Genomic DNA, 13,258 nt, shown 5'->3' on the forward strand with positions numbered 1-13,258 from the left:
TAGCATTAAACAAGCCCAAAAAGTAACAAAGGTGTCTGGGCTACAGCAAACAGCCTTCCTGATCTCAGCAGAGGAGCTCCTGGGTTGTTTCGCAACCAACTCATGGAAGTGGAAGAGGCAAAATATAACCCAGGGTAAATCCAAACAGAACAGTGTCTGCATTCAGCTGCCTGCACATGATCCATAGGGACAAATGAGCTGGGCTGACTCAAAGGCCCTCGGGAAAAGCAGCTTTTTTTTCTTTTTAATTAACTGTTTTATGTATGTAAAAAAGCAGCCATATGCTTGCTAAAATGGATTGGTATTGAAATGGAATTAATATATTTTGAATTTACAAAACAATTACCATATCTTATAACACTCCAATGCACATAAGCTATTATACAACATGTCAGACCTTAATTATGTTCATAAAAATTTGATGCCACTTTTAATACACATCCATGCACACTAACATAAAAACAAAATAATGTCTAACAAGAAATACCCTCTAAGAAATGCTGGAGAAGACGAGAAAAAAAATACTATTAGAATGTTGCAGTTGTATACCAATGTATACATATATATCACCAAGATTAAAAAAGGATATTAATGCAGAAATAAGACCAGTAAGCGTGCCAAGTGCTGCAGAGCCAAAGAACATCTTGAGAAAGTATCCCAGTGCCTGTAGAAAGGTTTGCCATCCACTTACATCTGACATATTTTCTCTTGTCAAACCTTCTGCTGTGCTAGATACAATTAAAAGAGAAATAACAAGAAATGCTTATACATTCCAAGCCTGGATCCAAAAATATCAAACATCTTTTGAGCATAACAACAAAAAAGACTCCCATTTCTTTGTTGCTACCACTCTTAAAAGGCTTTTACTGTGATATATATAACAAGAGGAATGTCAAAAGATGTTAAATCAAGCCTTAGTGTAATCCCCAAAGGGAAACCTAATTCTGCTAAAAATCCAGCATTGCTCCTCTGAAGAATCCCAGAATGGCGTAAATAGGCTATGGTGATGCCCAGTATTTCAAAACAATGTTCAAACTTCGAAAAGGAAACACATTTTACAGCGGTAAAAACTCATGTGATCCTCTGAGAAGAACAAATGAACAGGAAGAACTCTCATCAAATATTTAAGTGTGGATGAGAGACAAGAAGGTCACTGAAAGAAAACACAGCAGCTCTTAGGAGGAAATGGGAGAAACCTCTTTGAATTTCAGGAATGTATTTCATGGAAATTCTGTGCAAAGAAAACCAGTGTTCCTTTTGGCTGCTTTTAGCCTTCAGGGTCTTCCCTAAAAGCACCACAACTGTAGTAAAAGCAATTAGTTCATTAGAAAATTACTCTGACTCCGCTGCCTGCTTGGTACAGCTGCTCCTTCTATACATTCAGTCACATCTATCAGCTTCAGCAATAACATGAAGATACATCTATCAATTTTTTACTCTTTCAGACCCAAAGAATTATCATGGGCAAAAGATAAGGATATTGGATGTTCCTCTTTCCCGTGGTAGCTCCAACATAAACATAACCCTATTGCATGGATGCTGGCCAGTGGGACCCTGGGCATAAGCCAATGGCACAGAGACTGAGCTGCTCTCTACAAGGTGAATATTTCTGTGCCAAGCCTGACAGGTGACATGTGGGGTTCCTGTCGTCAGGACCCTCAGATGGAAGGAGAGCTGATAAATGAATGGAATTAGAAAGCAATCAATTATCTGGGGCCAATGAGATAAGGCACTGAGGTAGCGGTAATGAGGCAACCATTTACTGTCCTCTGCCTATGCAGTTCATGTTATGGACTGCTTTTTACACAGAAGCACCATACAAGATTCAGCTTTACACCAGAAATACATGATTTGTTCCAAATGGAGATGGAAGAATTACTGTATATCCAAAAAACTAACAGAAAACAAGGTAGTTACTGCTTCCATAAACATGTCTGGCTCCAATGCACTTACTTAGTCAGGACAATTGAGACTGCATCGTTGAGAATACTTTCTCCAAAAACCAACATGTTAAGCACAGGATCCACATTAAGGGCATTGAAAATGGCAATAGTAGCCACAGGGTCAACTGCAGATATTAAAGAGCCGAATGCAAAACTGGGAGAACACAAAAGAGGAAAGTAGATGAAAGAAAAATACCTACCTAGTAACTTACATGAACAACAGTAACAAAGCCCATTTAGGTTACAGTTTCCACACAGTGATAAGCTGTGCTCCCTTTCCAGTCATAAGAACTTGGCCATTAGCTAAGTTCTTGAAAAAATCTACATTACTGACACTGAAAAATTTATTCTGTCTTTTAAGAGAAGATTTGGACAGGGAAGTTATACCCTTATTACCTATATTAATAATACCAACTAATCCAAGTTTACAAATGTTAACGTTTGGTTAAAATACCCAGTATCTGTCTACAGAAATCACTGAGCACAGAACAGAATAGACTAGAACACAATAGAATGGAGTATAATCCACCACTATTTGGAAATACGGGCGTAATAAATAGGATACAGAAGTGTTCCATCTATTTCTTAGTTTCATACACAATGTTGAATCTCAGCAATCTAAGCACTAACCAAAAGAGGCGGCCAACTGCAGTGCATTTCCCACCTACAGCTATCCTGAAAGCAAGCTTCATTTCATATACTATACCATTTCCCCAAGAGCTTACCTGTCTGTCATGTTGAGTTTATAAATTACATCAGCCTGAAAGAATAGGTAGAACATAATCACAATCAACTGTGGTGTTCCGCTGTTCTTAAAAACCAAACTATTCATCAAATCCTGAGTTCATTATTAAGAAAAATCCACAGTAGTGATGTTATCCAGTTTAACACTGCCCACCAACAGTGATCTGCTGCTACAATTCTGGTCACCCAAGATCAGGGAACTAGGGCAGAGTCAGGTGAGTAGAGTAACTAAGACATTCAAAGGAAAATAAATCTGAGTGGCAAAGAGGAAAGTATAGAATGTTTAGCCTACCAGAATGAAGTCTGAGAGAAAAGACAAATATCTGTGTCTATATGTAATCAATGGGAAACACCAAATCACAGAAGCAAAAAAAATATTGAGAGAACAAACAAATTTAATATTGTAGAGTATAAGATGGCTCTAGAGAACAAAGGTTTTGGAACAGCCTTGCAACAGGAAGATTGCGGAAGTTACAAAAAAGTAAAACTCAATTCTTAATTGCTTTTCCCATGAAGCATGCTGTGTCACAGAGTCACAGAGCAGCTCAGGTTGGAGGGAACCACGGAGGGCACCTGCTCCACCCTGCCTGCTCTGCAGGGTCCCTGGAACACGGTACCCAGGACCATGTCCAGAGAGCTTTTGAGCATTCCCGGGGAAGGAGACCCCATGGCCTCTCCAGCAGTATCATGGAAGGGGTTGTATAACACTGCCCTTGTGAGAGCAGAGAACTGGACTTTGTGACACAGGAATTCACTTTCACTATACTTGTCAGCTCTTGAAAAATGGACTTTCAAATAACAAGCCAGATAAACTTAAGTGCTTCAAAGCAGTAGGTCTTACCCGGCCCAGGAAATAGATTCCTCCACCTACAATGAAAGCTGATATTGCAGTGCCAAATACTGAGAACAGAATGATGGAACCAATGTTCTGAAAAAAATTACCCTGGAACACAGTAATAAAATAAGTAAATTAGTAAAAATGACCTGAGGGAAAACTCGTGTTTGGGTTTGCATTTAATTAGATTCTAATTCACAACTGGGTTTCCGATTATAAAGGCTCATTAGTTTGGTTCCAGGTACCCCAGGACACACATCCACACCATCTGCCTAAAGAGACTGCTGCTCTCTCGAGGACAATGGCAATTCCCTCTGATTCCCAGGACTGATTCCCAGTCTGGGACCATAACAACAACCCAATCCTCAGGCAAACAGCTGGATATTTACCAGCACTTTGACATATTCGCCACCTAGCAAAAGTGTAAGTTAATTCCTCTGTTGGAGAGAGGGCATGTGAAAAAGGCTTGTACACTTCCCAGTTGCTGGTCCATTCCTTGTGATTTGTATGAAAAGATCTCCAGTGTTGGTGCCAGCTCCTGGCATCACCATGGCCCCTGCTCCCTCCCTCTCCTGCAGCACAGCTGGAGCACAAAGGCTGCACACAGGAGCACCAAAGCCCCTCGGCCAGGATGAGTGCAGTGAGAAATGCCCATGGAAACACGGGCCCCCAGGCAAGGGGTCAGAACCCTTGCACACATTTTCTCCTTCTTTAGCTGTGGAGTGACCCCACCTTTCCCACTTCTGATCCTACTCCTTCCCACTTCTTCTCCTTCACACCAGCACTTGTACAGCTCTGGTGAGGTAAGAAACCTCTCCAGCCAAGGAAAACCTCGACTGTGCTGTACCCAACACCTTGCCAGCACTGTTATCAGCAACAAAGCTACACTCCCTGCACTCTGGGTTGAAGAGGCTTAAATTTTGCACTCTCAATTCCCTAATGATTAATATAATGGAATTTAATGCAATTATCCTAAGCTTCATGAACACAACTAAAAGCAGAATCTGTTCCAAACAAAACCTCAACATCCAAAATGAGTGTCTGGCAGGGACTGACCTTATGCAGTGAATATCCAGATTCAAATATAATAGGTGGAAGCAAAAGCAGAAAAAACATATTTGGACGAAACATTTCTTCTTCCTGCAAGAAAAAAAATCAATTTTAATTTCAGGGATATCATCATTATTGAAATAATACCAAGTCTTCCAAAAGAAAAGCTATTAAAAAAAATAGTGTTGCAAAATGAAAAATCTTTCTCCCTTCTTATCACGAAGTAGAAGACTGAAGAGCAGTAAACTATTCCAGGGTAGCTACTTCTATTGTTCTTTTGCAACCCAGTGATAGAAATTTAGGAGTTACTTATTTTAAATTACCGTCTCCAAAAAAGCTGCATAGAAAACAAGTTATTTATGGTAAAGAAAAATCTTCCTGTTTCCACAAAGAGTATTGCCACTTTATCTGAGTGTCTGGAAATCTGTAAGGACTGCCAAGGAACGGTGACCTCTCGGCCACTGTTTGAACAGAACAGGTTAGCTGGGACTAGGCAGGTTCACTGGAAAACTCATCACCTGACAAGAGGAAATCACATCATCAGCCCCGTGCCCCTGCAGGTGACCAGGCTCAGGTGACACACCACCAGAGGGGTCTGAGGCTGCATTCTTCTCAGCAAATGTAATTTCTGCCTGAATTGAATGGTACTATTCTGATGGTTCCTTTTTGCCATCACAGTGATATAAATGGAACCCACCATGAGGTAAGAGGCTATTTTTTTGTGTCCTCAGTCCTTGGCACTTATCCCCTGGCTAACACTGCTCATGCTGTACCCCCAGCCTGGCACCCTGGTTTTTCTGCTGGCAGACTAAACACAGAAGGCAAATGAATCCCAGCTGAGGGGGCCAGTCTCTTTACCCACCTGTTTACTCCCTCCTGGTCCCCCCAGCACTGAACACGGTAGAGCTCGTCACCTCCGCAAGCACCGATTAACTTGTTTAAATCCAGGTTAAACAGCTGATGGACTGCTCTGTTCAAACACCAGCTTTCAAAACAGAGGTACTCATCTCTTTAAAGTCTCATTCCTGCCTGTACCAGTGATAATCATCTTAAAGGATTTGGGGGGCTTAGAAAACAAAACTCATCCTTTAGACTGAAATGCTCCAGTCCATGATTGTGCACGCACAATCCTGTGAATCGATGGCTGACACTGCCTGCTTCTGTCAGCACAGTAACTGCACCAGAACAAAACCCACAGATCTGAGTCACTACACTTGTTAAAAGCCCCTGAAACCAGAGCTGGACAAGGAAGTGAGAACAATGGAAAGGAAGGACCGTGTTTGTGCTGCATGGAAGCAGAGGAAAATAAAACACGAGGACTCTGATTATCAGCTGTGCTAGCCAAGAACCACCGGCAAGCACAAGGTCTCAGTGGTGAACTTGAATGAACACTCAGCAAGGAGTGATCACTAGAAATTACATTACAAAATTTTTAGGGCACGGATATGATCCAAGATTTGCTTTGTACAGGGATATAGTCTGCAGTTAAATATTTTTTTTTTATCTTATCAGATAAACAAAAAGTATTTAATATATTTAGAACCATTTATAACCATGTAATAAAGTCCATAATTATTATTGATTAGAAAATCTCATATCTAAAATTACAACAGCCTACGTTAAAACCTAAGCTTTATTACAGTGAAAGTAACTCAAATAAGCAAATTAACTATGTGGTATCTGTGGCCTTTCACCTTGGCTGCCAACACAAGCAAGCACAGCTCCCCAGTGCCTCCCAAGATATGACCAACACTTCCCAAAAAACCCCCACATAATTCACCAGCTGTGATCAGTATTTCCTGTGTTTGGAGAACAAGTGCTCAAATCAGAGCACAAAGCTTTCTTTTTCCTTCTTACATACATGATCTTACTCAGATTATTTTATTTAATCAATAAGAAACTATTTTAATGCTGATGTTGTGACCATTTAACTGACTTTCAATTTTAAGTCAAATCCAGTTGACACAAATCAGGAATGAAAAAGCACTAACTACTGCAGCCCCCACTGTTTCTAATGACTTCATATGTAAAAATGAAATATTACAACATGACTGTTGAGCTATGTAAGTGTTTAAACAAGTGTACACAGAACCAGTGTAGTTAGTTGACAAAAGAAGGAGTATAATATGTAGTTCAAAAGCTACATCAGGATGAAAATCTATGCATTTTAATGTATTTCAACTAAGGAGAAAAAAAATCTTCCTTTAGGGCAATAACTGCCAAGAAATATAAAGCTGCAAGCTAGGATTAAAATTCACTACTCAGACCAAGATTTTCAGCTGGCTGATATAAATCCTGTTTAGAACTGGCAATTCAAATCACTGTGACTTCAATCAGTTCAGTGATCTAATAAACTGTTTGGTGCTATGAAACAAAATCACAGTTTAAATGCTGCAAGATTTCAAATTAAAGCAGGAATAGTGAAGAGTTCATTGCTTTGATAATGTGGCTAAATGGTAGGAGACAAAATCCTTGCTTCACTGTAGACTTCAGCTCTTGCAGAAACTTCTGCTAGGACTTGCCCTCTAAAACATCGAGTATTACAAAGCCTTTTTCATAAGATTTAGGGATTTTTCTACAATTAAAAATTAATTGTTACAACTTTACCTTCCAGTTGGCCAGCTTTTGAGCCTCTATGATTTTTATAAAAGCTCCCATAAGGATACCTAGGAGAGAATAAGAAAACATTCTGAAATAGCCACAAAACACATCACTGTTTATCAGCTCTCCAAGTTTTAGAAGTGAAAACAAGGCAAAACATAGTGCAGCAAGTCTTTCATTCCTAAACCATGAAAACACGGAGTAGTTTTGGGTTTAATACCCAAATATCCAATTTCCAACATGTTACATAATTCCAGAGCTTCCCTGCACAACAGATTGTCTCTTGGGATATCCCAACTCCGAACAGACCTACTGAGAGTGTGATGCTCACTGGTTCAGAAAGGTAACAGGCTTAACTACTCAAACCGCTTCTCATCTAAGCTGCACTCAAATAAAATTCCACCTTTCTTGCTGAAGAATCAGGAAGTTATAGTTAGGCATCTGTGCTTCATGTCATTTCAGTATTATTTGCAGTTGAAGCAGCTTAAATGAAATCAGTCTTCTCCACAGAAATGAATTTTGTTTGAATGAAATCATAGCACTTTCTGGCAATGAAGAAGGCAACAAACTCTGATCAGGGTGGAGACCCTGTCAGAACTATTTTCCAAATGAATTACACATTGTTTAAGTCATGTAGAAATAATCTGAATATAAAATAATTTTATCAAGGCTACTGCAAACTCAATGGTTAAAGGTTATCGTACTCTTTCCTCCTATACATTTTCAAACATAAAGACATAAAACTGTAACAATATTTCTTCTGGAAGTCATGAAGATAACTCATGAACTGTCATTAGTTGTTTTCAAGTAGTTATAGGGAACTTGTCTTTAGTCAGATTTCAGATCTGTGTCTCTGCATAGTTGTGTTTTATTATTTACAGAATGGAGACTTTACAGTCAAACACTGGGACATAGAAGTCAAATACTCCAAATGAAAGGTACAAAGTGTCTGAGAAGCTTTAAGTATGCTTTCCTGTAACTCATGTTAAGCATGCTTTCCTTCAACTCATGAGACCTCCTCTCATGCTGTAGCTAACAAAAGCGTCTCACAAACAGAATCACATGGATTATTCCTGATGGATGTGTCACACACACAAAGCCATGAGGCCTAAGCCTTCTTTTATACAAAAATCTGTGAAGGCATCAGTCCCAGAGGGTAGAAATAACTGTTCCATGAAATAGTTTCTATGGAAAGGAAGGGGAAAACATTCATGAAGGAACATCAAAGGTCTGTTGTTCCTTGAAGGACAGAACACAGATACAGCCACTCACATGCCACATACATTTACAAACTACTCTTCCTTTATTACTAAATGAATGAACGCAGTTTTTGATCAGCTGGTTGTATTAAATCAGGCAGGTCCATTCTGTCAAGGGGCTAATTAGAAGGGTAAGTCTGTAAGACTTACTAATCTATACCTCATTTTTTGGAAAATTTTATAGGCATTTTCTTATTGCAACCAACCTTCATTTTTTCTGAGAACATGTTAAAACTCAGTAACAAATCAAAGAGAAAAAACATTTCAGGCAACTATTGTTACCAACAAAATTCCAGCAACTTATAAGGACGAGGATCAAAATCCAGCCTCAGAGAACGCACTCCCCCAGTCCAGCAGCAGAGACACACCCCCTAGAAACCATAAATCGGAAGCTTCCGAGCAGCTTAGACAATGGGAGGAAAAACATTTGTGAAAATCATACCCCTCTTCTCTGCTGCCACTTTTATTAGCCTTCAATGACTTCCTGAGAACATTTGCTTAATTTACAAGTCAAAACAGGACACACCTCACTTTCTGGCACTGCTGGCAAAACTGGATACTTGAAACTCAAGCTGTGCTCTTGCAGCTGTGCAGAGCATTACCAGGACCAGAGGGTGACTGAGCAGCACTGAGCTGGCAACTCCAGTGATTATACAGGTGCTGAGTCCTGTCACCAGGGCTGAGAGTACTTTAAGTATGACTGAGTCTATAAACTAAATAAATAAGGCTGAAATGACACAGGACATCTGTTACCTGGGCTGCTCCTGGGTATAACACCCTGTTGACTCACAGGAATTGCATCTGCTGGTATCATGTCGCCTCACTGGGGGGACAGACTGCTGTGGTTCACCACAAAACCCAACTGAGCAAGTTCCTGCACGGCCTCTAAACAGAACACAAGGGACACAGCCCTGCTCCTTCTGACCCACCCTGAGTAGCAGCGACAGCCCTGGCAAGAAGCTCTTTCTTGAACAGGATTTTGTTGGGGCTTACAGGAACACAGCACACACCAACACTAAATCCAACAGCTAAAACCCTTCTCCTGCAGCTGAGATGCCAATAACAAGAAACAGAAAGAGGAGAATGACTGTGCCTCTGCTGCTCTGCACAGCTCAGCAGGAAGAGGGACACAAGCTGGCTCAACACCTCTGCTCCACACTGCCCAGGATACATGGAATGATAGCAAAGAAAATCCAAAGCTATGCCAGCAAGAGCAATCACTATACTGCTGCATTTTATATTGGGGATTATGCTTAATTTAGATTAGCTATTTAACAGCCATGGTAACTAACCTGATTTGAAGCCAAATCAACACCCTGTACTTGGGCTTTTGTGCACAAAGGGGAAGGATACTGAAGGGATAGCAATGTCCTTTTGGCACCTTTCAGGACACTGGGAAATACGTTCACTAGACATCTCACCAGTCCATGGCAACAACGCAAGGAGGGACGGAAAGAGAAGTGTGTCAACAGTGAATCAAGCACTGTGTGGTTTCTGTGAGGATGACAAAGTGAGTCTGGATGAGCTGCAGCAGCTCGGACCCGTGTCATGTACAGAACCATAAAGGCACAAAAAAAAAGCCTGAAGGATGTTGCTGCTATAAAGATGAAGGGTGTGTGCAACACCCAGCACTAGGACAGGATCCCTACCCACCTGTTTGTTTTTCAGTTAAACAGAAACACTGAAACTCACATAGGGCTTTGCAAGTGAATGCTGCTTGAAGCTCCAAAACCTACTGTGTGAGAAACATGATGTGGTCTCCACCACACCCAGTTATCTACAAATCCAGGGAGTCACACTGCTGGAAAATATGCTTCTCTTTCTGCCAAGTAACAGCTCTAAGATTTTCTCGATCTAGCACCCAGGATGCAAGAAGATCCCTGTTTTCCAGAAAGCTTCAGTTACTGACAAGCACCAGAAAGCTCATTTGCTCCCATTGAGAAACTGTGTAAAAATACAGTTAAGAAATATGAGAGAAGGTACCAGCCTAGCCCAGGATAGTCAAAAATCTACCTGCTCAACCAGTAATACAGTCCTTTGAGCTGCATCCAGATTATAACTGAGCAGCTTTGTCTTCTTGTTGTAATTTTAGAACAACTGCCAGTGAAAGCATCACTAGCAAGAGAAGCAAAAATACCACAGAATCTTGAAGACAAGTCACAGCTGAAAAACTGGTGCTGGGAACACTCAGACTAGGTTCTTTAAACATTAGACAGCATGTAGAGAAAATAATGAATGTATTTGGCCTGATTTGCTCCTCATTTACACATTTATTAATCAGGAGCAACAGCATACAAATAAATTAAATTACCCTGACATAAAACTACAGGCTCAGGAATACTCCAGATTTAATCCAAATTAAGTAAGCACTTGATCTCCATGAAGATTGACACTTTTATGGCTCAAGCCATAGGAAGAGCTCTTGTCTTGGTACTACTGGGATAGTTAAGGCGAGTTTTCAGGACAGTTGCAGTCCCCAGCTACATTAAAATCCCACACTCAGACACAATTCTACCAACACCAATATAAACACATGTATCACTTCAAAGGGAAGGCCAGAGCCTCATAACCAGGGAGTGCTGCACATCTTGTCCCACCCTGAGGATGCAAACTAGAGGAAGATGCCAAACTACTCAGGTAGTGACATCCCTATAGGTGTCATTTTTCTGGGCCAGTCTCTGCATGTATGCTCATTTCTTTATTCCTTCAATCAATTTAACTCTGTTAATTAGTTGTTTTCTTCACTGCATCTGGTTTGCTGCATCTTTCTAGTGATGGCTAACACACAACAGAGCATTATCTCCAGTGCATACTACTGACAGTCCCTGGATTAACACAAATCCAACAAAAATGTCATGGCTACTCACCTAAAGAAACAACAGCCACGCTCTCTGGTAAAAAATGAAGGCGGTATTCTATCAGTAAATGCACCAATATGATGCAAATGGCTGTGAAGGGAAAAAAATGGAGATTCAAAAGTGTTAGAAAATAATAAAATATACTTTTCAGTAGTATTTTTAGAATACACAAGCAAATTTCTCCTAATGATTTAGTAGACTTCGCTTTGGCAATAAACCAAGAAGCACCAGTCAAAGCAGTAGCTCCCACCACCATAAATGTTCTAAATCCCTGTGCCTGTGCAAAATCCCACTTCACAGAGAGAACCAGAGGAGAAATAAACCGCTATGATTTTGAGCTGGCCTATGTCCTCAGACACAGAGTACAATTAACAGAGATTAACAGACTTTCAGTTCATCATTCACCTATAACAAGAAGACTAAAAAAAATCGTCATGCCACTAGACTGTTCCTCTTGCTGTGCCTGGACTCCAGTCTGAACTGGAAGGATGGGTTTGGGAGGTGTAGGTGCCACCAACTTGGTAGTAGCAGCCAGCATAGTGTGGAGGGTGGCATTGATGACTTCATGGGTGGCATTTGAAGACCTGTCAGGATAATATAATATGTGATTATACTGGATGGGAGCAGCATGATAAAGCCTACTACAGATATGCACACATCAACCAACCACCAGATCATGCTGAACTCGTAATGGTGACCAACTCGTTACGGTCGTTTTTTAAACGCAGTCTCTGACTAGACAAATACTGGAAGTTCACGTTCATGGAGCGGATTACTGCTGAGTGGCTTCACGCACTGCAGACACCCAACACGCTGCAGCGCAGCCTGGGACGCACCGAAAGTCTGGCGCCGAGGGCACGACCGGCCCCCGCAGCGTGTGCGCACCAACAAACCCGCGGCCAGCGCCCCGCCGCGCCTCAGCGCCCGGAGCCCTCAGCGCCCGGAGCCTCGGCACCGCGGGGGCCGCTCGGGGCCGGCCGCACCGCGAGCCGCTGCTGCGGGGAGAGGCACCCCCGGCAGGAACGGCACAGCACAGCACGGCCCGGCCGTGCCCCGCAGCAGGACCGATACCGGCACGGCACGGCACGGCACGGCACGGCACGGCCCGGCCCGGCACGGCCCGGCACGGCACGACACGGCACGGCACGACACGGCACGGCCGTGCCCCGCAGCCCCGGGCCGCCCCCTCCGCCGCGCACTCACTCCGCCATCTTGCCGGGCTCAGCCTCCCGCGGCGCCCCGCGCGCCGCCGCTTCCGGCGCTCCGGCGGGCACGTCCGGCCGCGCGCGACCGGGGCGTCACGTGACAGCGGGGCCGTGGCGCGCGCGCGGGGCACGTCACGGTTCCCGCGCTGCGCGCGGGGGCGGTGGCGCGTGGGGCGCCCCCTCTCGGCAGGGGCAGCGACTGCACCGCCGCCATCGCTCCCCGTGCCCAGAGCCGCCATCGCTCCCCGTGCCCAGAGCCGCCATCGCTCCCCGTGCCCTGAGCCGCCATCGCTCCCTGTCCTCAGAGCCGCCATCGCTCCCCGTCCCTCAGAGCCGCCATCGCTCCCCGTGCCCAGAGCCGCCATCGCTCCCCGTGCCCAGAGCCGCCATCGCTCCCCGTCCCTCAGAGCCGCCATCGCTCCCCGTCCCTCAGAGCCGCCATCGCTCCCCGTGCCCTGAGCCGCCATCGCTCCCTGTCCTCAGAGCCGCCATCGCTCCCCGTGCCCTGAGCCGCCATCGCTCCCCGTCCCTCAGAGCCGCCATCGCTCCCCGTGCCCTGAGCCGCCATCGCTCCCCGTGCCCAGAGCCGCCATCGCTCCCCGTCCCTCAGAGCCGCCATCGCTCCCCGTGCCCTGAGCCGCCATCGCTCCCTGTCCTCAGAGCCGCCATCGCTCCCCGTGCCCTGAGCCGCCATCGCTCCCCGTGCCCTGAGCCGCCATCGCTCCCCGTGCCCAGAGCCGCCATCGCTCCCCGTGCCCAGAGC

At 43.9% G+C, this 13,258-nt stretch overlaps 1 protein-coding gene across 2 annotated transcripts in view; it reads right to left on the bottom strand.

Moving 5' to 3' along the window:
* SLC9A8 (solute carrier family 9 member A8) overlaps nt 1–12,569 on the bottom strand; it is a 20,770-nt gene extending 8,201 nt beyond the window's left edge. Inside the window, exons 1-9 of one of the 2 annotated variants that reach the window (XM_048321793.1) lie at nt 12,494–12,569; nt 11,696–11,874; nt 11,300–11,380; nt 7,180–7,238; nt 4,579–4,662; nt 3,529–3,630; nt 2,669–2,703; nt 1,954–2,097; nt 590–728 (exon numbers count right to left, since the gene is read on the bottom strand). In XM_048321793.1, the coding sequence (XP_048177750.1) occupies nt 590–728; nt 1,954–2,097; nt 2,669–2,703; nt 3,529–3,630; nt 4,579–4,662; nt 7,180–7,238; nt 11,300–11,380; nt 11,696–11,874; nt 12,494–12,501 (831 nt within the window). In that variant the 5' untranslated portion in view covers nt 12,502–12,569. Of the gene's footprint in view, nt 1–589; nt 729–1,953; nt 2,098–2,668; nt 2,704–3,528; nt 3,631–4,578; nt 4,663–7,179; nt 7,239–11,299; nt 11,381–11,695; nt 11,875–11,957; nt 12,186–12,493 lie in introns of those variants that run through there. The other variant, XM_048321792.1, reaches the window with a different exon arrangement.
* Nucleotides 12,570–13,258: the final 689 nt, after the last annotated feature.

Source organism: Corvus hawaiiensis, chromosome 17 (genome assembly GCF_020740725.1).
Source record: "Corvus hawaiiensis isolate bCorHaw1 chromosome 17, bCorHaw1.pri.cur, whole genome shotgun sequence".
Taxonomy (NCBI): Eukaryota; Metazoa; Chordata; class Aves; order Passeriformes; family Corvidae; genus Corvus; species Corvus hawaiiensis.